The 19,979-nt window shown below is 45.4% G+C and overlaps 2 protein-coding genes across 5 annotated transcripts; both read right to left on the bottom strand.

Annotated features, from left to right (window-relative positions):
• Positions 1-234: 234 nt before the first annotated feature.
• Positions 235-6,199, bottom strand: pdgfrl (platelet-derived growth factor receptor-like). 3 transcript variants are annotated; one of them, XM_031858177.1, is made up of 7 exons: positions 3,904-4,409; positions 3,571-3,725; positions 2,550-2,823; positions 2,305-2,456; positions 1,717-2,010; positions 1,053-1,189; positions 235-757 (listed from the first exon to the last, which is right to left on the bottom strand). In XM_031858177.1, the coding sequence occupies exons 2-7, from the start codon at positions 3,623-3,625 to the stop codon at positions 569-571; spliced, it is 1,101 nt and encodes a 366-aa protein (XP_031714037.1). In that variant the 5' UTR covers positions 3,626-3,725; positions 3,904-4,409; the 3' UTR covers positions 235-568. The 3 variants fall into 3 exon arrangements, with proteins under 3 accessions (XP_031714037.1, XP_031714035.1, XP_031714036.1); XM_031858175.1 differs by adding an exon at positions 4,443-6,199 and having other exon boundaries at positions 236-757; positions 3,571-4,079; XM_031858176.1 differs by having other exon boundaries at positions 236-757; positions 3,571-3,744.
• Positions 6,200-9,897: 3,698 nt separating this feature from the next.
• On the bottom strand, positions 9,898-19,592 carry slc7a2 (solute carrier family 7 member 2). 2 transcript variants are annotated; one of them, XM_031858189.1, is made up of 12 exons: positions 19,334-19,592; positions 17,108-17,485; positions 16,870-17,025; positions 15,866-16,031; positions 15,549-15,685; positions 15,246-15,468; positions 13,758-14,299; positions 12,078-12,180; positions 11,384-11,595; positions 11,131-11,297; positions 10,909-11,017; positions 9,898-10,417 (listed from the first exon to the last, which is right to left on the bottom strand). In XM_031858189.1, exons 2-12 carry the CDS (start codon positions 17,475-17,477, stop codon positions 10,230-10,232), a joined length of 2,373 nt encoding a protein of 790 aa, XP_031714049.1. In that variant the 5' UTR covers positions 17,478-17,485; positions 19,334-19,592; the 3' UTR covers positions 9,898-10,229. The 2 variants fall into 2 exon arrangements, with proteins under 2 accessions (XP_031714049.1, XP_031714050.1); XM_031858190.1 differs by having other exon boundaries at positions 9,903-10,417; positions 14,160-14,299.
• Positions 19,593-19,979: the final 387 nt, after the last annotated feature.

The following is a 19,979-nucleotide window of genomic DNA, read 5'->3' on the forward strand; positions in this document are numbered from 1 at the left end:
ATTTCATTTAAACATTGCCGAGTTTGAGAAGCTACATGTGAAACCCGAACTCCTGTAGAGCAATCGCAAGAAGCATGTTGTCAAACGGTTTTTGGGGCTTTTCACTGAGCAAACGTTCCCAGTAGATCTGCTGGACTGTGGAGGAGAAAGTCAGCACTCCTTGTTCTTCTTTGGAATTCAGATTGCATTCATGTGTCGGCTCATTGTGCTGCTGCAAAATGAATCTCCTCCTCCAGAACTACCTTTTGGCCACTCTAAAAATGAGTGAAACATCTCACACACTTTGGCTTCTGTGTTAGACTGTGCATGGCTGTGCATGGCTTCATGCAGATTTGCACTAACCTACAGTCACGTGAACTGCAAACATACAGTAAGGGTCCAGTTTTGAGAATGAACTCTTCAACAAAAGATGTAGCAAATCTTTATTATGTTATCACATAATCTGCAATCTAAAAATACACCCATTTTGATGTATATACATGTCGATTTCATCAGGTCTCACTGGTTGGTGTGTTCCTCTTACATCTCAGCAACACACTCAACCGTAACACGGGCTCCGCTGCCGAGGCTATTTGGAGATGATGTTGGTCGTCACGATTGTCTCGCCGTTCCGGTTCTTGGCTTTGCAGATGTAGTTTCCAAAGTCGATGGTCTCCATGTCTTCTACAGTCAGGACACTCTGGGAGATCCTTGTGGTGTGGCTTATTCCTCTGTTAACCAGCCTCCAGGACGTGTGGGTGTGAACCGGCCGACGGCCCTACACAATAAAACAAACATGATCTACTGCCACTGTGGGGTTTTCTGGTGACAATCGGGGCGGGGAAAGGATTGATCTATGATTCAAAACGGTTAGGTAATCACAAAATCCACCATGGTTTATCTGATAACCTAAAACTTACCCTCCAATTAAGAATGTGTTATGATTATTAACCCTGTTTACAATATCAAAATGTCTCTGTTAATTGAAGCAGACTGACATGTGTAAACGCAGGTTGCTGACTTTGTCCTCAATCAGGTGTGACTGTAGGATTTAAGCCCAGTTGTCGTCTTACCTGACCAGGATAAGACCAGGTGAAGCTCACGTCCACCTCCGGCTCCCCCAACACTGTGCAGGTTACGTCGACGTTGTCGCCTCCTCCCACTGACTCCGGAGAGGCGTCGAGGCTCACAAACGGTGGCCCACTCGGAACTGGCAACAAGAAACGGTGACCAATGTTAAAACTCATAAGACTCACAGGTGAAAGCTGAGGGGTATTTAACCAGTTAAACCTCCGTCCCCAGTCCAAAATCCGTCTCTCTCCACCTGCCAGTCAAACATGCCACGGGAGCTTAATTTGACCTAAACCGCACACGCACAATTTCCATTCCATATATTCACCGCTCTTCTTCCTCCTCATATTTGCAAAATCTAGACTGTTTCCATTTCAGTTGGAAATCGCCCACACGAACCAAGCTCAGCAGAGAGGAGCCAGGAAGCTTTTGACAGCTGAGAAATACAACCCTCTCCTAGAGGCTGATGAAGCAAAAAAAAAACAGCACTTGATTCATGACTTTGTAGAAAATGCCTGTCACCGTGGTTCTTGCTTTTAATCAGTGAAGTCATAATTAAAGTTTCTATGTTTGGCAGTTAAACACACAAGAGGAAAAAGGTCACTGACCCAGCCCTCTGAGCAGCGACACCATTTGAGACTATCTGTGATAAGTGTGACTCCTTACCCTCCACATAGAGCAGCTGGTACTTGGTGGAGATCTGAGGGGTGCCCTTGGTCACGGCCTTGCAGTAGAAGACCCCCTGGTGCTCCAGGCTGGGGCTCTGCAAGACAAACCCCTTGGTGGGGTCGTAGGTCACCTGCGTCCCGTTGGCTGGGATCTCCTCCGGAGGGACTTCTCTGTGAAGGGACACCTTGGCCTGCGGGTCGGTCACGCGGCAGGGCACTACGGCGGGCCTGTCTGGGCGCAGGTACACGATCTCGAAGTGGATGGCAGAGGGGACGAAGAGGTTGTCTTTGTCTGTTTAGGGGGAGAGGTGTAAGGTTCGGATGTGGTATTGTCCTCTATGACACTGGTGCCAAAAATACACCTAAATGGAGACAGGCCATCCAATCTCAAAGGTGATCTATTTGTTTGATGGACCAAAGGGTTGTGATCTTATAAATGATAACGAAGCATAAATAAATATCATATTCATGTTATAATGAATCATTAACCATTTATTAAAGTGGCATCGTGTGCTCTTTGTAAATATCCCTTATTTCTCGTTTTAGAAACTGTAAAGCTCAGTGTGCTGAGAGTGCTTTGCCTCACCTGTGAAGTAGATGTATGAGACGTAGGTGCGATCGTGGTCCCTCTCACACTCGGTGCCGTCACACACGATCACCCAGCAGCTGTAGGGCCCCGTGTCGGCAGCAGAGGGCGACGTCAGGATCAGTTGGCTGTACTTGTCGCTCGGAATGATGCTGGAGGCGGGAAACAAAAATATATATATATGAGACTTACACACTTGCATCAGTTTATAGCACGACAAAATGGCTGACGCGAGCTTCGGACACCTGAGGCGTGAGTCGTTGAAAATGTCCAGGTAGGTCGGGTACGACCATCCGATAGAATTGCCTTTGCAGCGCAGCTCCATGTCCCTCCCGGGCGTCAGGGTGGTGCTCGGGCCCAGGCGCAGGAAGCGCCCCTTATCTAAGACCTGGGTCAGCAGGGACTGGCCTTTCCCTCCTCCATCTTTTGGTTTGGTAGGTCGCGCCTTCACCCGCTTCCCCCCAGGACGGATGCGGTTCTCTCCTACATCTTTTCTCCGCTTGACCTGCTGGCAGGCACCTGGACGCACAGAGGGAGGAGGGTGAGTTAGAGGCAAGAGCCAAGATGATAAAGATAAATCACAAAATCAGCCATTGCCGGAGCTGTGCTGTGGCCTAATTCTTTAGACTGTCCAGACTGGCGTTCAGATCGCCCATCCAGAGAGATACTCTTCCTGGTTCCCCCAGCTGTGACAACAGTTGAGCAGGAAGTGTGAAATCCTTATTACTGGCACAAAATGTCCAGAACCCAGAACCCTCTTTCAGCTGCGGCACAAAACAAAAATCTGTCTATAATGTAGACTTTCAGGGTTTGTTGTTTCATTCTTTCGTGCAGAATTAATGAGAACTCCAAGCAGAGGTCAGCAGCGAGGGCTGGTTAATTAGAAACGCCTGCTGCATGCCTCAGATGCAGCTGGTTTGAGTTGGTCTGCAGAAATACTTTGCAAAAACTTCACACAACTCTTCTGCAAACTTTTACAATTCACATGCGTTATATACAATTCAAATAGAGGAGATTAGTTGCAGTGTTCGCCTGAGGAGAGACAGAATGATTGACAAAATGTGTCGATCGAGTGTTTGCCTCCTGTGAAGCAGATCTACCTCTTTGTGAATCCACCTCCCATTCTACGCACAATCACAGAGACTGGTGCCCACCAGCCAGCCACACAACCTCAGATTATTTAATCCTCCCTACAGGTTACACTCCCAAGTTCTCATTTTTGCTTCAACCATAAGTCTACCAGACAGATGTGGAGACTTTACTCACCGTTTTGGAGCTCAACCCAGAGCAGCGCCAGGCAAAACACAACCCAGAGCTTCATGCTGTGTGCTGACGGGACGGTGCGCTCTGCTGGGACGGAGAGAGTCGGGGAGTTTTGATGCGGGGCTCAGTAGGAACTCTGCGGGCTCCAGCTGCCCCGTCTAGATTTCCAGCTCCATCCTCACAGAGTGAGAGGAAAGGGGAACATAAGCTCAGAGCCTTTTCTGTTTACTCCCTCTCCTCAGAGCTCAGGAGCAGAAGCAGGAACTCTAGAGCCCTCTGCTGGACCTGAGTGTAAATCGTGTTCAAGGATAGCCTCACATCTGGAAGATTACTTACCTGCTCATATGCACGTTAACAGAGTCCTTTTAAAGGGTGATGACGGGATCAGAAAAGCACGGCTGTGCTCTAGCTGTGGCGTTCATTGTTTCACATGTTGCACACACAGCAACATCCTGATTAGTGCTGTAACAGATGGTGTTCTGCCCTGGACCACACTTGCTGTGATGGGAAAACTAAATGGGATGTGGCCAGAATTGTAGCAAAGTTTCAACAGGTGCACTGCGTTCCACATACTTGTTATTTTTACTTTTAATCCATATGCTGCCATAACAATGCAGTATGCCATTATTAATGTTTCTCTGCCATAGATAGTATGATAGTATGGGTGTAGGAGCTATGTATTTGATTTGTGTTTATGAGTAATATGCTTTTCAAGCACCAGGTGGTGCTTTGGTACACTGAGATGACGGTATCCAATGTTTCGAGCTTAAAAAATTAAAAATAAAATCTAGTGTGTGAAATGTTTAAATGTCTGAACACTGTTATGTTATTTGAAATATTTTTCCATCCACAAAGGAGTAAATGAAACATTTTACCTTGTAGTCCTCAGGTGTTGTTGTTGTTTCTCTTCCTGAACACCATCCAGTGCAAATCCACAAATACGGGATACCACAGCATATAACATAATAATAATAAACTGTGATTTGTTGGCAATAATAAAAAACAGACTAAAAAGTAAGAGGCCATATTTCGAGCCTTTACTTCAGGAAATACCACAAAGCAAAAATATTCAATTACAATTAAAGAATACTTCATTCAAAGTGTTAATAAAGTATCATCAGCAAACTATACCCATACTGTCATAAGTAAAGTACTCGTTATCCTCTTTCAAGATATTATTTTATGTACACATCATTTTACAGGTCTGCGGTTCACCTTATAGTTCCTAGGAACTAATTAATAATTACAGGTAAGGCCTTCCCATTAAAGATACAGCTACATTTAAATCCAAATAAAAATGTGTTCATTATTTATTTATAACTGCTTTCCTTCAGGCAAACTGCATTGCCTGTTGGTGCATTTGTTCGGGACTTCTGTTGCGTATTAATACACATTTGGTGCTTAAGTGACAATTTATGGTTACAGTAAACTACAGCGTCCGTGTTCATTGTAATGCAGGCACATGTCACCCAGTGCAACGGTGTTGCTCATTCATGTGTTTTCAATGGTGTTCATGGCACTGAAGAAGGTGTGCAGGTGTGCTGCATTGCCCAACTGGGTGCACCTGGTCTGGGAAAGAAGATTTTAAAAGCTTATGTGCCGGCAGCACATTTATTAATGTCAATAATTTAGTTTTCATACTTGCTGATAACCAAACACTCTCCTGCCAGATCCCAACAGTGTAACAGTATGAGTAGTTAAAACTAGCTCCATCTTGACCAGCTATACCTATAATAAAATACTACGTACACATTGTTACCATCTAATAATGTCATATATTACAAAATATCAGTCACAGGGGACATTTGACACAAGTACTTGTACTACTTTTGATTCTATAGGTATATTTTGCAGATAATACTTAAATAGGATATTGAATGCAGAACTTGTACTTTTTGAATTGGAGTATTTTTCCCATATTTTTACTGGAGTAAAAGATCTGAGTAAGCTATGAATAAACGGCCACATGGGGGCGTCATCTACATAACCTCCGTGCTAGCCCCAGGACTCCCGGGTCTGGTCCACAGCGCTACATCGTCGTCCTGCTACTGGAGCTGTCGGTCTTCCCTGCCTGCTACATCGCTTGCCAGCACGAGCGGCCTGCACGAGCACACCTGTTTACCCTGCCGGGATCTTTCCGTCCCGGCGCGGTTAGCAGGCTCGGGTTGGTCTTCTCCGCTAGCCACAGCCGCGCACCAGACCTCCATTTTCCGGGCAGGATCGTCCGGCTAACAGGCTGGTAGCCTCCAGGCCACCACTCCTTCCTCACCGGACTGTTGGCGTCTTGCCGCTGTTATGCTGTGGATCATCCCGTTGATACTCCTGGGTCGCACATCGCTTCTCCTCTCACGGACAGCCGGCTCTTGGTCACCAGCTAATGCTAGCTTATTGCTAATGCTAGCTTATTGCTAGCGCTCCCCAACCGGACCATGCCGCCGCTGTACTCCACGTCAGATCTTCACAACTTCAACAACCACCTGCGTCCGGACTGCATGGACATTCTCAAAGAACATGGAGTACTTCACCGAGGCCATCCTTCACACAGAGGTTCTGGCCGCATGTTCACTTACAACTTCACGTCCCCAAACTCCATCCCATCCCTCTGGTCCTGTCGCACCCGAACGTCCTTGTTACGTCACCACAACAAACAACACGTGAATCCGTCCCCTTCCTCAGTCCTCACAGCCTATCACAAAGCAACGTCACCTGAAACTGGCTTTGCTCAACACTCGCTCACTCAACAACAAAAGCCTCATTCTGAATGAATTCATAACGGACAGTAACCTTGATTTCCTCTGCCTCACTGAAACATGGCATAAACCCCTGGACTACTTCTCACTAAACCAGACCACTCCCACAGGATTCACATACATTGACAAACCTCGTCCTGAGGGGCGGGGAGGTGGTGTTGCTGCTGTTTACAGGAAGGACATTAAAACAACCACCATTCCCATTCCTGCCATTCATTCTTTTGAACACCTTGCCTTCAAACTCTCTGGTCCCACTCCTTTGGTTACTGCTGTAATCTACCTTCCCCTCAAGCCAAATCCCTCCTTTCTCTCTGACTTTTCAGACTTTTTGACTCAGCTATGTGCCATCTCACCTTCCGTTCTCCTCCTAGGTGATTTTAACATCCACATTGATAACACTGACTACATCTACGACAGAATTCCTGGAACTACTACAATGCTTCAACTTCACACAACATATCAACTTCCACAGCCAAGGTCACATCCTGGATCTGGTCTGCACCACTGGTCTCACAATACCGCAACTCTCCAGCCTCAACCTCAACATCTCTGACCACCTGGCTATCACCATGGACATTGACATCCCTATCCCCATGCCAAAAACGAAGCGCGCCATATCCTTCAGAAATCTCAAATCTATCTCCCCCACAACTCTTTCAGCCTCTCTTGCCAGTACCATGTCTGCCTCCCCTGCCCCGCTGTCTGATAATCCCTCCGATCTTGTAAACTACTACAATGACACACTCTCCTCCTGTCTTGATCAACTGGCTCCCATCAAAACCAAAACTGTCTCATTCACACACTCGGCTCCCTGGTACACTCCTGAACTCCACCAGATGAAATCTCGAAAGCGCCAGCTTGAAAGACTCTGCAAGAAAACCGGTTTAACAGTCCATCTCCAAGCCCTCTCCGACTACCTTCGACAATACAAAGACGCTCTCATCTCAGCCCGGTCCACCTACTACTCACACCTCATACAGTCTGGCTCCTCTAACCCAAAGGCTCTCTTCTCCACAATAAACAAGCTTCTCAAACCCAAGGACAACACCTCCACATCATTCACAGTGAACAAATGCAACTCTTTTCTTTCATTTTTCCAAACGAAAATTGACACCATTTACAGCAACCTGAACACATCCCCCCCCCCCCCCTTTTCCATCTCTCCACCTGCCCCCCCCTCCTCCACCCCTCAGCCCCTTTCTCAGTTCTCCCTTGTGTCCCCATTGGAGCTGCTTAACTTCACAACTGGAATGAGAAGCTCCACCTGCATCCTGGATCCCATACCATCTAATCTGGTCAAGGACTGTCTCCCAGCCATCTCACCACTCATCACAGTCATCATTAACTCCTCCCTCAGCTCCGGCTCAGTCCCCGACACACTTAAACTGGCTGCTGTCACCCCCATCCTCAAAAAACCTGGACTTGACCCTGACACCATGAGCAATTTCCGTCCCATTTCCAATCTTCCCTTTCTGTCAAAAATACTGGAACGCATTGTCGCCACACAACTCAAAGCCCACCTCATCTCCAACGATCTGTTCGAGCCATTTCAATCCGGTTTCCGTTCACAGCACAGCACTGAAACAGCCCTCCTCAAAGTCACCAACGACCTCCTCCACTCCTCCGACGCTGGTCACCTCAACATTCTCATCCTCCTCGACCTCACTGCAGCTTTTGACACCATCAACCACAACATCCTTCTCTCCCGCCTCGAATCCTTCACCGGAAATCACAGATCAAAACCCACCTGTTCAAAACTGCTTTTAATGTGTGACCACTATTGTGTATTTTATGTTTTTAGTGTATTGTTTTTATATATGATGATTTTAATGTAAAGTGTCTGAGTTTTATGAAAAGCGCTATATAAATAAAATTTATTATTATTATTATTATTATTATTATAACGAAATGAATCGGTTATTTGATTTATGGCCCAACTCTCAGATTTCATTAAAATGTTGTTTTTTCAGATATCCTGCTAACTAACAGACAAATACTTAAACACAACCACCTTAAGGCAGTAATATAAAAGAGAAAAGAAAACATGAAACACTGTGTTACTGGAAAATACATTTATTGTACTTGTGCAGTTGGTAACAAGTGATACTGTATCATGACATTGTGGTTACTTCTACCCTGTAACCTCACTGGAAGACTCCACACTTCATGTAGAGGTTCAGAATAGTAGAACACCTACAAACTCCTGCTGAGACAAGCTTCTGGATTTGTTCCACATTCATTTAAACCACTGCACTGCACACACCAGGGCTCAACACTAACTTTTAAAAGGCATCGACAGGCTGGCAACCAGGCATGAGCTTTTGGTTGCCGAAACTGAAAATATGGTTGTCATTTTTAGTCACCATATATTTTGAGTAATTAAGCAGTTGTCCTGTACGTCAGCTTAATAATGAAAATGCGACATGAAAGAATAAAAGCGCTATAATAGAAACCGAACAAAAAACTCCTCCGTCCAGCTCAAAGATGCTGAGACAGTTCGCCTCCCAAGACTCCACCTGCTTCCTTTTTGTTTTTTCGTTCAGGTTCATCTGCTTTTTTGTACAAACAGTTGCTTCCACATTGTCTCTTAGGCAGATGCCTGTGCGCAGGCGAGTAAACACCCCAAAGCACGTGCAGCTTTGTCACATGTAGCTTTGACACATGCACCGATGCGACAAATATTAAACATGTACTTTTTTTTGCTGTTTACTGTCCCTACTTTTGTTAAAAAATTGGTCGCCACTGAGGCCAAGAATTGGTTGCCAGTTTCTCCAAATGGTTGCCAAACCTGGCAACTGCTACTGTTGAGCCCTGCACATCAATCAACCTGATCACCAACATCCCAAAGTTTCTACTGTTAACTAGAGCTCACTGAGCCTGACAGGGTTCCCCCTGAAAGCCCAGAGGAAAGAATGAAAGTGCTGAATCTTCATGCAGTTTAGCACAAAAAGTCTTCAACACGGTTATAAAGCAACACAGACTCCAGTCCTTGAAGCAAGAAGACACCCAACACAAGAGAATAAACCTGGAAAAAGGACCCAGTTCATCTAAATGATGCTGCAAGACCGACCTTTGGAATGAATTGTTGTGCTTCATGTTAGGTGTCAAAGAGAATCATTTCATGAAGGTCTGTAACCGTATCAAAATATCAGACAATACAGCATGTCATATATCTGACAGTGGAAAACGCTACCACTAAAATACTTCTTGAGCAGAGTTCTGTATCAAATAAGGATCGTCATATTCATATTGTAACAGTTCATAGATAAAATACACTAGCAAAAATGCAAAAGTAAACCTGTGCTGAGTAAAGCCACCAGCACCACGACAGCTACAGATACCTCAATAACTACAGCTACAGACTGCTAGGATCTGTTGCATGCCACCTACAGAAGTCTTCTCCACCAGCACTTACTGGACTTCCATTAGTCTACCACAAACTAACATTACTTTTAATAGTAGTACATAATTGGTGTATCCAAAATCTAATAATACTCTGGAGGAATAAAATGGACAACACAGATTCCCAAGACTTTACATTTAAAACCCACTTGTACAAACCTGCTTAAAGTGTAAAGAATAACAGAAAAGGAAAATAGAGAGAGAGAGAGAGAGAGAGAGAGAGAGAGAGAGAGAGAGAGAGAGGCTTTGCTGCAGTGGTGCACAGACTGCTTCAGTGTTAAAGGAAATGAACATCACCCTCCAGTGTGTTACCTGTCCTTTTTTAATTCTGTCTCTGTGCTGTCCGTGAAGCGCAATGTGACCTAATGCGAGTCCATCGCAGTGATAGAGCGGCTCCCCACATCATGTGGCCGCTAATACAGAGTTCTGACGCCGCCCGTGTGAACAGGTGCATCAAGGCAGAGCTGCTGTGTGCTTTCATGCATCTGTCGCCTCACAGAGTCCATCACTTTAAAACTGGCTGGTCTTTTCTGGGCGGATGAAACCCTCTTGGTCTTTTCCCGCCGCACCCGTACCGGCCCGCTTCTCCCCGCCGGTCTTGCTGTGTTCCCGGGTGCTGCTGCCGTTGACGAGACCCTGGAGTTTGCGCTGGCGCTCCTCACTGTGCCACATGCCGTAGCCGAAGTAGATCACGAAACCTGAAAAAGAAAAATACGTTGGAAAAGACATGAGATACCAAAAAACAAAAGTTGATATGTGTTTGCTAAATACGAAGCTACATCTTAGCATAGCTTAGCTTAGCTTAGCTTGGCTTGTACGAACGACAAAATCCGTCCACCAGCACCTCTGAAGCTCATTAACTAACACGATATATCTAAAAAAACAAAAAACAAAGTGTGAGTGATGTTGTGCTGAAATATTTCTCGACGAGGAGCAGTGACTTCTTGAAGTTTCCAACGGTTCCAACGGTTGATGACAAGACGCCAGGAAGTCACTGCTCCCGGTAGAGACAGAGTACCTTTAGACAGAGCCGGGATAGCGGTCCTTATGCTAAGCTAAGCTAACCGTAGCAGCTCTAGCTTCATGTTTAGCATACACGTGAGAGTGGTATTGAGCTTCTCACCTAACTCCTAACCAAAAAGCATATTTCCAAAAATGTCTATTACTCCTTTAAATGTCCACAACTCACCCACGGCCATCCACACAGAGAAACGTATCCAGGTATCTCCACTCAGCTGAACCATGAGGTAAATATTGACAAATATGCTCAGAATGGGCAGAAAAGGCAGAAGGGGAACCTGTGACGGAAAACAAGCAAAGATAAATCTACCATCAATGTATATGTATTGGATCGGCCTCATCCCATGAGGTGAGACTATGAAACTGGCGCACTTATTGAGCTGCCACGCACCATGAAGGAGACCTTCGTGCTGGTCTGAGGCTGCCTGCAGACCATGAAGACGCAGCCACTGAAGATGAGGAGGCACACGGTCAGGAGCGCCAGGATCCACACTTCCATGCCCAGGATGGAGTAGATGTGGTACGTTGTGAGGTAACTGACCACGCACACTACCAGCACTGTGGTTTGAAAACACACACACACATACACTTAATTCTGACGTCTTTTGTCAGATCATTAAAACAAAAGAACCCGGCCTGCTTACCGAGTACACAGACGGTCATGTTGACCACACTGGAGGAATGCTCGGAGGGTGAGGCGGGAGGGTGCAGGACAGCCTGCAGGGTGGAGCTGCCGCCGTTGAGCATGTTCAGGTGGGACTCGGACTCCGTCAGCTCAGACTCCCCCGCCTCAGAGGACAGGTAGTCCCTCTCGCCGGTGCCTGCCCGCTGCACTAGGGCTCCATCTGGCTGGTACCTGGAGGACAGCGGAGTCAGAGATTAAAGGTCACGAGTCTGCATTTCACTATGGAAAGATGCTCGAAGCACTACCTGTTTACATACAGCCTCCTTTAAGCAGCTACAAAACACTTTCATTGTGAATTATGTGTTTGGTTTTACTTTACAACTGAGGCCTATAAATCCAGTTTGAACCAGTGAACGGACACTGTGTCCGTGTTAACGCTGCTGTGGTGATGAGTCACCTCGGTGCAACCAGCAGAGGTGTACAACGTGTCCAGAGTTTAACAGTACAAGGAGCCTGAGTAAACGCCTTCATTCACTCAAGCAGCCACTACACAGTCACACAATGGGAGCATTCACAGTTCTTACATCACCAGAGTGATGCAACAGCATGAGGCGTTTGTAATCGTACCTGTGGGTTTTTAGAAAAGCTAAAAGGGACGCTGTTTCACAATGTTGCACAAATAACACTTCTTGGTTATTTACAAATGTACCCACCTGAGAATCAGCACACACACAGCAACCAGTGAGTAGGCCAGCAGGGTCCCAATGGACATCATGTCAACCAGTGCTTTGAGGTCAAACAGGAAAGCCATGATGGCTATAGCAGGTAAAAACAAAAAACACAAATTTTTAAAAATAATTTGAAAAGCTGTTTTCTTCAGATGCCCCATCCAACAGATGCACACATGAACAGATGAAAATTAAACTTCATGCAGACATGTTTTCACAATAAAACAAAATTAAATGAAATGATTCCCCCGGGCTCGCAGCTGCAATCATCTCCGCGCCGAATGTCGTTTTATGTGAGATACACTGTGGTGCTCCCCCTCTTGTATCTCAGCACCAGACTCCGGCGTGGAGCTGATCTCAGCAGCACAGTACAAACACAGAGCGGCGGTATGTCCGCTGCCCCCCACGGCATTATATTAAAGCAAAAATAACAAAGAAAGCTCCCCCGCCCAGGTCTACCAGCTCTGTACATGGCCGGTGGGCTGGGTTCCTTCCCAGGGTTCACCTCTGCCTGCCACTTCACCCGGTCAACCAACTTAAAGGTCATCGCCCCAACACCTGAGCACAGTGAGCATGATGCAACCGCACACCGCACCTTACCGCAAGCTTTAGAAGTAGACCTTTATAATAATGTATGAGCATACCAATCCCCAAAGGTCAACTGTTAGTATTTATTTTTTATTCTATCATTAAAAGTTATTTTACTTGGCTTTATAGCTCATTTAAAAGCAGGCTGAAAATAAGTTTTTCATTGTCGTCTCAGGTTGAATGTTTCATCCCTATTTCATTGTGTGGTCAGAATTGTACTCTTTGCAACTGTAACCACACCCACCTGTGATGTCACGATGTACTGACACACCCTGGAGTACGCTTCCTTTTGTTTGCAGTCTCTGTGTTAAACTAAGCTAAGCTAACCGCCCACGTTGTTTAATCTGTACGAAAATAATGTAGAAGCCGTGTTTTCATTGACATATTTTTATGTGCATGTCGAATCAATGCATTAGAAAAGCTGTATGTAAATGGCAAAAAAAAAGACTTCCTCAATTGCATTATGGAACAACCTTTGCTGTGAATATTCTAACGCAGCGAACATTGAACTCGTATGACTGATCTGCTGTGCCCGCTGTCTTCTAGTATATTCACATGATGTCCAAATGCTTGTTGAAAATTGAGGCAAAATCCTGAAGACCTTTCTCCATTTTTCTCTTGTAGATGTCAAGCCGCCTTGTTTCGTTTCTGGTTCTAATCTGTTTACTGGCTGATGACATACTTGCATAGCTTATACCACCAGCTTCTGACTAATCTACGATGTAGCAAAGTTGATGGAAATGCACCTAATGCGCATTTCTCTTTTTGCGCCATTTCAAAAGTTTGCTTAAAATTAGCTTGACAACTGATTGGAAACACAGCTATAGTGTTTTTACTGTGGGGTTATGTGTCGGATTATTTCCTGGCCTGGAGCAGTGACTTCCTGGAGTCGTGGACAAAAATAATTTACATTAATTTTCAGCCTTACTGAAGTGTGTAATGTTTCCTCACATGCTTTTGGAAACACCATCACTAAGTTTAAACATGCAGTCACCACCACCACGTGCATTGATAAAATCCCCAAACAAGTCCACGATACAACCCCACCACAGGCGAGTCCTCATCCCGGGAGCTTACCCGCAGTGGTACCTGCCGCCATGGTGGCAGCCACAGGAGACTGGCGCTTACTCACTTTGGACATAAATTTGAACAGAATACCATCTCGTGCCATGGCAAAGAGAATGCGCGGCAGAGGGAACATGGAGCCCAACAGGCTAGGGAGAAGAGGGTTCATGGTTAAGTTGAGGGCATTCTGGGAAAGAAAACATGACACCGGCACAAATGTGAAAGAACAACATGTGTGTATGGAGGGAAAACCTCCTAAAACTGGACTGAAAGAAGAGAGTGTTGAAGTGTGGTTAAGTTTCCGGAAAATAAAATAGAGCCAAATGATTATCTGCGTGTTTGTCTGTCTTTCACATTTGATTGGTGGAGAAAGATTAGCAGGAGTGATCTCACTCGACTCTCCCCGGCTCTCACCTGCTACTACACCGGATGTCATAGTGGCAATAAGTGGGGTCTTCGTCTTTGGATTGATTCGGGCTAAGACTTTGAAAAGCACCCCGTCCTGTGCCATAGCATAGATTACACGAGGCATGGGGAAAATGGAGCCCAGCAGACTGCATGAGACAGCAGAGACATGCAAGACCAACACGTTAGTCAAAAGCCCCAAACACAGAGAAACACACACATTTACACCAACAATCACATCATCAAAGCGTCATAGCATGCTTAAAGGGACAGTTCACTGCAAAATCAAAGAGAGATGTCCACCTTATCTCCAATATAATGGGACTGCTTGGCACTCGGCTTGGGGTTTTGATTTTGGGGTGAACTGTACCTTTTTAAAGTAAACAAGTGTCTTTCTTTCCTGTAGGCACGTCTCTCATCAGTCATTAACTTGCATCAACTTAAATGAATACAATAAATCATGGCTGCTTTTGAGGGCAAATTACATACCACTACTGTCTTTTAACAGTCAAATGTTATGATGTCATGCGAGTAGATTTTCGTTGAGTTTTGAGAGCTGGTTTAGGAGTTGAACTTTAAGGGATTTGATGTGCCCTTGAGGCAGTTCAAACATATGAACGCACCAAAATATGTGTCAAAGGGTTTTCACAATCGGGAAAATAACTGTCAAAGGTGCGGACCCCCGAAGTAACAGCCTGAACACCAATTACAGGCACTGACATAGAACTGATACAGAAACCCCTCAGGGTAGAAAGACAGAATGAAGTCACACCACTATATTGTTTAGACAAACCTGCCCACCTCTTTTAAGATATTCTAAGTGGAAATAATATATTACAAAAACAGGTAGGTGTCTGAAAACAGAGAGAATTAAGCACTGCACCCACTATGTCCCATTGAGCGTCAGGAATCAATCCGATCAGACAGACAGACAGAGACGTGTGGTCAGAGCTTTTGACCTCACCCATGTATAGCATGCACATCAATCAGAACTCAAAGTCGTATTTTAAATACACATCTGAATGCTTTTGTCTACCGTGGATATTGATAGTGTGTCCTCAACTTATTTTTACGAAAAGCAGATCCAGTGCTTACCTGGTGGAGAGGGCACACAGTGACCCTGCAGCGACCACGTATTTGGCAGGGCTCCAGCCCACGTATTCAAAGGCCATGGGCAGAGGGCTCTTCTCGTCCAGCAGGTAGTAGGGCATCATCAGCGTGAGCGCGGCGGACACGCCAAAGTACGCCAGGAAACACACGGTCAGTGACACCACGATGCCGATGGGAATGGCTTTCTGGGGGTTCCTTACCTCCTCGCCTGTCACGCACAGACACACCGACGTGTTTGCATTTGGCTTTGACGGGATTGCGCTAAATCACAACCTATCGATGGCTCACCTGTGGTAGCAATGCAGTCGAATCCAACAAAAGCGTAAAAGCAGGTGGCAGCTCCAGCCAAGGTCCCACTGAAGCCGAAGGGCATGAATCCTCCGACTCCATAATCGCTGCTCACGTTGGCCGTCGCCGACAAGTTCCTGAAACATATTGACTGTCATTTCACAGCAACAATTGGACTAAAAATGTCCAGTTGCTGTCATGAAACAACAAACCAGGCTGACCATGAAAGGCCATGAATGCACAGCTGTTTAGAGAACAGCTGTGCATTCATGGCCTTTTTACAAATCACAACTGTGATGGTTATATGGATGCATTACCTTGCAACTATGGTGACATTTATAAGGGATTCTTCAGTTATCTTCCAGTTGGCCGTGTCTCCTTTGACGAAGCCGGAGATAATGACGAACAAGAGTACGAGCACGTTGACTGAAGTGAAGACTTTGTTGACCCAGGCCGACTCCTTCACGCCAAACGACAGGAGTCCTTAGATGAGCAAAAATGAGGATCACGGCTAGTTATTACAATTTATTGTGAGGGGTACGTGTGGATGTCAGTACCGCATTTCACAGCGATCGAATAACTGCACATGTTACAGGTAAAGTTGAAGTTATTTTAATGTAAAGTGTTGCATATCTGAGAGCAAATTTGGCGGAACTCTGTGAAATAAATACATTCATGACAGAATTTGTAAAAAATGTAGCTGATCCTGTTTTCATCTGGTTGTGATGAATAATAGATATTGCATCCGGTCTACACATCTGTGGTTCTTAAAAACAACCAAACACTTGCGGGTCGCACTAACTTAACATAATCATTGCACTGGCAGGCCAATGGATTAAACATACTTTATGATAAGGTTTCCGTTTTAGCCTGAAGGTCATGTCCACTTCAAATCCCAGGACTGTCATGAATCTGACCACGGGAAATTAATTTGGAGTACTCTGCAAGTCGTCAACAGCTACTGACAATAATACATCCTCGGCTGCTACAGTGGAGCTTGTCGGTGACCTGAGGTTGTAAAGAAACTGTAGTTGTGGGCAGTTCCCAGATGTGATTGTGTGTGACTGTGGGAAAGAGAAGCGGGGTGCTGCTGAGGACTAGCAGGAGACTCAGGGAGTTTCTACAACCGAAAGGGCATATGTGGTCTCCCAGTGGACTCACATTGCCTATTAGGCACTTATCACATAGGGTCGTGCCATCTCTTTATTGGATTATGCCAGCTGTGGCTCATGAAAGATGGCATGAGTTATCCGTTCTTTGTCACCAGCCCCTGATGCAACATATGGATTTTATAATTTTCAGCATTTATTTGCTGCCTTACCAGAAAGCAGCAGTATCAGGCACACGGCAAAGAAGTCGGGGTACTGAGCCAGACCGGGAGAGTTCATGCTGAAGTAGGTCTTACAGAACACCTCTATGTGCCCTCCTATCATTTCATCAAATGTGCCACTCCAAGCCCTGGCGACTGAGGAGGTACCTGTGAGAAAGCGAAAAAAAAACAGAAACGAATCAACATCTTCTCTGAACAACACATGATTAAAAGACAGTCACTAACTCACCTATCACGTAGGAGAGAATGAGGTTCCAACCGGTGATGAAGGCCCAGATCTCTCCGACGGTCACATAGCTATAAAGGTAAGCAGAGCCGGTCTTGGGGACACGCGCGCCAAACTCAGCGTAGCACAGGCCGGCCATGACGGAGGCCAGGGCAGCAATTAAGAAGGAGATGACTATGCTGGGGCCTGAGTCTCCCTTGGCCACCTCGCCGGCCAGGACGTAGACGCCGGCGCCAAGAGTGCTGCCAACTCCCAGGGCGATGAGGTCGACGGTTCCCAGGCAGCGGCACAGCTTCGAGTCCTCCAGGCTGTTCATGTCGACCACTTTCCTGCGCACCAGGGAGCGGCTGAATGACAGGACCAGCTCCAACATGTTGGCGCCTGCAGACGGGGGGGGGAGAGAGATTCAAAGTGAAAATACCTGTGTAGCCTCTGTCTGAGAGACATTTTACTTCTAGCCAGACCACAAACTTAAATGAGTATTTAATGCAATTCATGCTGTGCAGTATATATTGCATAGTTTAATTGGGTGAGTCAACATGTGCATGTGGGTGAGTATGTGTGCACGCAGCACGAAGGCCTCGACGGCGACACACATAGAGAAGATGATTTGATCTCACCATCACTATTCTTTATCTCAGCATCAATATTTGATTTGTGAAAGCAAAGGTCAGGTCTGGGAGCAGTTTGCACTTCAGCCACTTTCGCGTTTTGAGCGGCTCTGACAGCTTGTTCTCTTGACAGGAATGCTGAAGAGTAAGTTGGATAACATGTGAGGATGAAACAAGGGTGGGATGGGGACTGCTGAGAGTGACGTTTAGCCTTTAGAGCAGAGGTCTTCAACAGGGGGTCCGCGACCCCTAGGGGGTCCGTGGAGGTACTGCTGGGGGGTCGTGAAATTTTTGGTTGATTAGACAATTTTTTACAATTTTTTACATAAAAAAAAAAGAAAACATGAATGTGACCATTATTTTATTAGTTCAGTATTGTATGCAAGATAACAGGTATGTTTATGCATGGCAGTGGCACTAATAGGCCATCACTCATTTTTCGTTTCCACATTTATGTTTAAAATGAAAACATCAGTTTGAATAGCTTGTATGCATGTTTATCATGTAATTGACAGACAATGTTGATATTGGCATTGGTATCAGCTGACAAGGTATGTTTCTAAATGGCAGTGGCACGGCCACCCTGCTCCTTGCACATGTTTAAAGTAAAAACATGAATATATGAACCTGTGTATTATTTGAATAGCTTAGTATTGAATGCACAATAAAGAGGTATACATGGCACTAGGCCCAGTTTAATATAAAACACAATTTTATACAATATATATAGTCGGGGGTCCCTGCTCCATCTCTCTATCGGTTTGGGGGTCCTTGGCCTGAAAAACGTTGAAGACCCCTGTATTAGAGTATAACGTGCATGATAGGAACGCTGCCAAGAGTTGTGACGTTCGTACAGTAAGTGACCCATTAAAATCCATTGTTTGGGATTATGGTGCAGATCTAAGCTCTCAAAGAGCTGCATTCATAAGGGGACCGTGAATGCAGCTCTAGACATTCAATGTCTGTCATTACTAATTACATGGAAAAAAAGGACAAAAAGGACGAACTGCAAAGTTGCCTTTGTTTTTCATTGTCTTTTATTTAAACATGTCCCTTTTCATCAGCATGATTGCTGGGGATCCTGCCGAACATCTGTGCATGAATACAATAAGATAAATGAAGAATGAAATATGCCCTCCAAACAATAGTTTCTAGTTTGCTTTTGAAGATTAAGCTTCTGCTTTGAACCAAAACTTTGATTATCTTGACTGCAAATTAACACTGACGACCATCCAAATATGCATTGATCTCCATTTAAGTGTGGAGGAAAATGAGTTTGGAATGTGACAGCTCATTAACATTACAATGTGGGCCGTACAGCAGCATCTTCAAGGATACAGTGAAAGAAAAAGTGAAGATTGCAAAGACCAAAATCAGATTTAAGCACGTGAAGATCAAGTTTTGAAAACTTACAAAACAAATTGAGGTAATATAGGTAAGATATCACCTGTACTATACTATTCCATACATGTCATGTGTTTTTACATTGCACAGTGACCTCAACATAATGATGTTGAATTTCTATGCAAATATTGCCAGTTCACAAACAACTCCCAGCTTCTGCAGAAGTATGACTATTAAAACCCAACACTGTATTTCATTAGAGACATGCACCTACCTTGTCAGACTGACACTGTGTGGATGTGTGATTGAGGTTTAGACACAGGGGAAAAAAAGGCTGTCAGAAGTGTCTTCCAGTGCAGGTCAAATTAGATCCACTGCTCCTGTGAACTGCTGCCTCTCAAAAACTATGCTGTCGCGCTGCTCTCAACACTTATTCATATGCTGGCATGCACACTGAGCAGAGCAGTTCTTTCTGTCCACAGTGTTTCTTCATACACTGTGCCCTCGCCTTGCCTCTATGCTCCAGCCTCCAGTCCCACCGCTGCCAGTGGAGTGATGACCCCTGAGTAGGGGAGGCAAGAGGGGAGGAGGGGGCCCCGGGGAATGATTAGGGTGGGAGGGGTGCTCCACCTCCATGCTTGAGGTTTTGGGGGAGTAAAACTCTGTGAGCTCTCGTCGTGAGATCACACACACAGCGGGACGGAGAAGAGCAAGGCAGGACTCTTGATGGTAGTATTTGTAATTTGTAATGCACATAGATCCCAGCTGCCCAGATGCTTACTGGCTGCTGATAAATGGTTAGGCAACTGGCATTGACAAACATTGAGGCAGACACTTGTGTTTACCCAGTGCAGTCCACAGGAGTGCTGCTAAAAGCATGGGTGCTGATTGGTCAATGAAGGGTGGACGAGCTACAGTAC

The sequence above is a fragment of the Anarrhichthys ocellatus genome, unplaced genomic scaffold, assembly GCF_004355925.1.
Source record: "Anarrhichthys ocellatus isolate YVR2014 unplaced genomic scaffold, GSC_Weel_1.0 scaffold19, whole genome shotgun sequence".
Lineage (NCBI taxonomy): Eukaryota > Metazoa > Chordata > Actinopteri > Perciformes > Anarhichadidae > Anarrhichthys > Anarrhichthys ocellatus.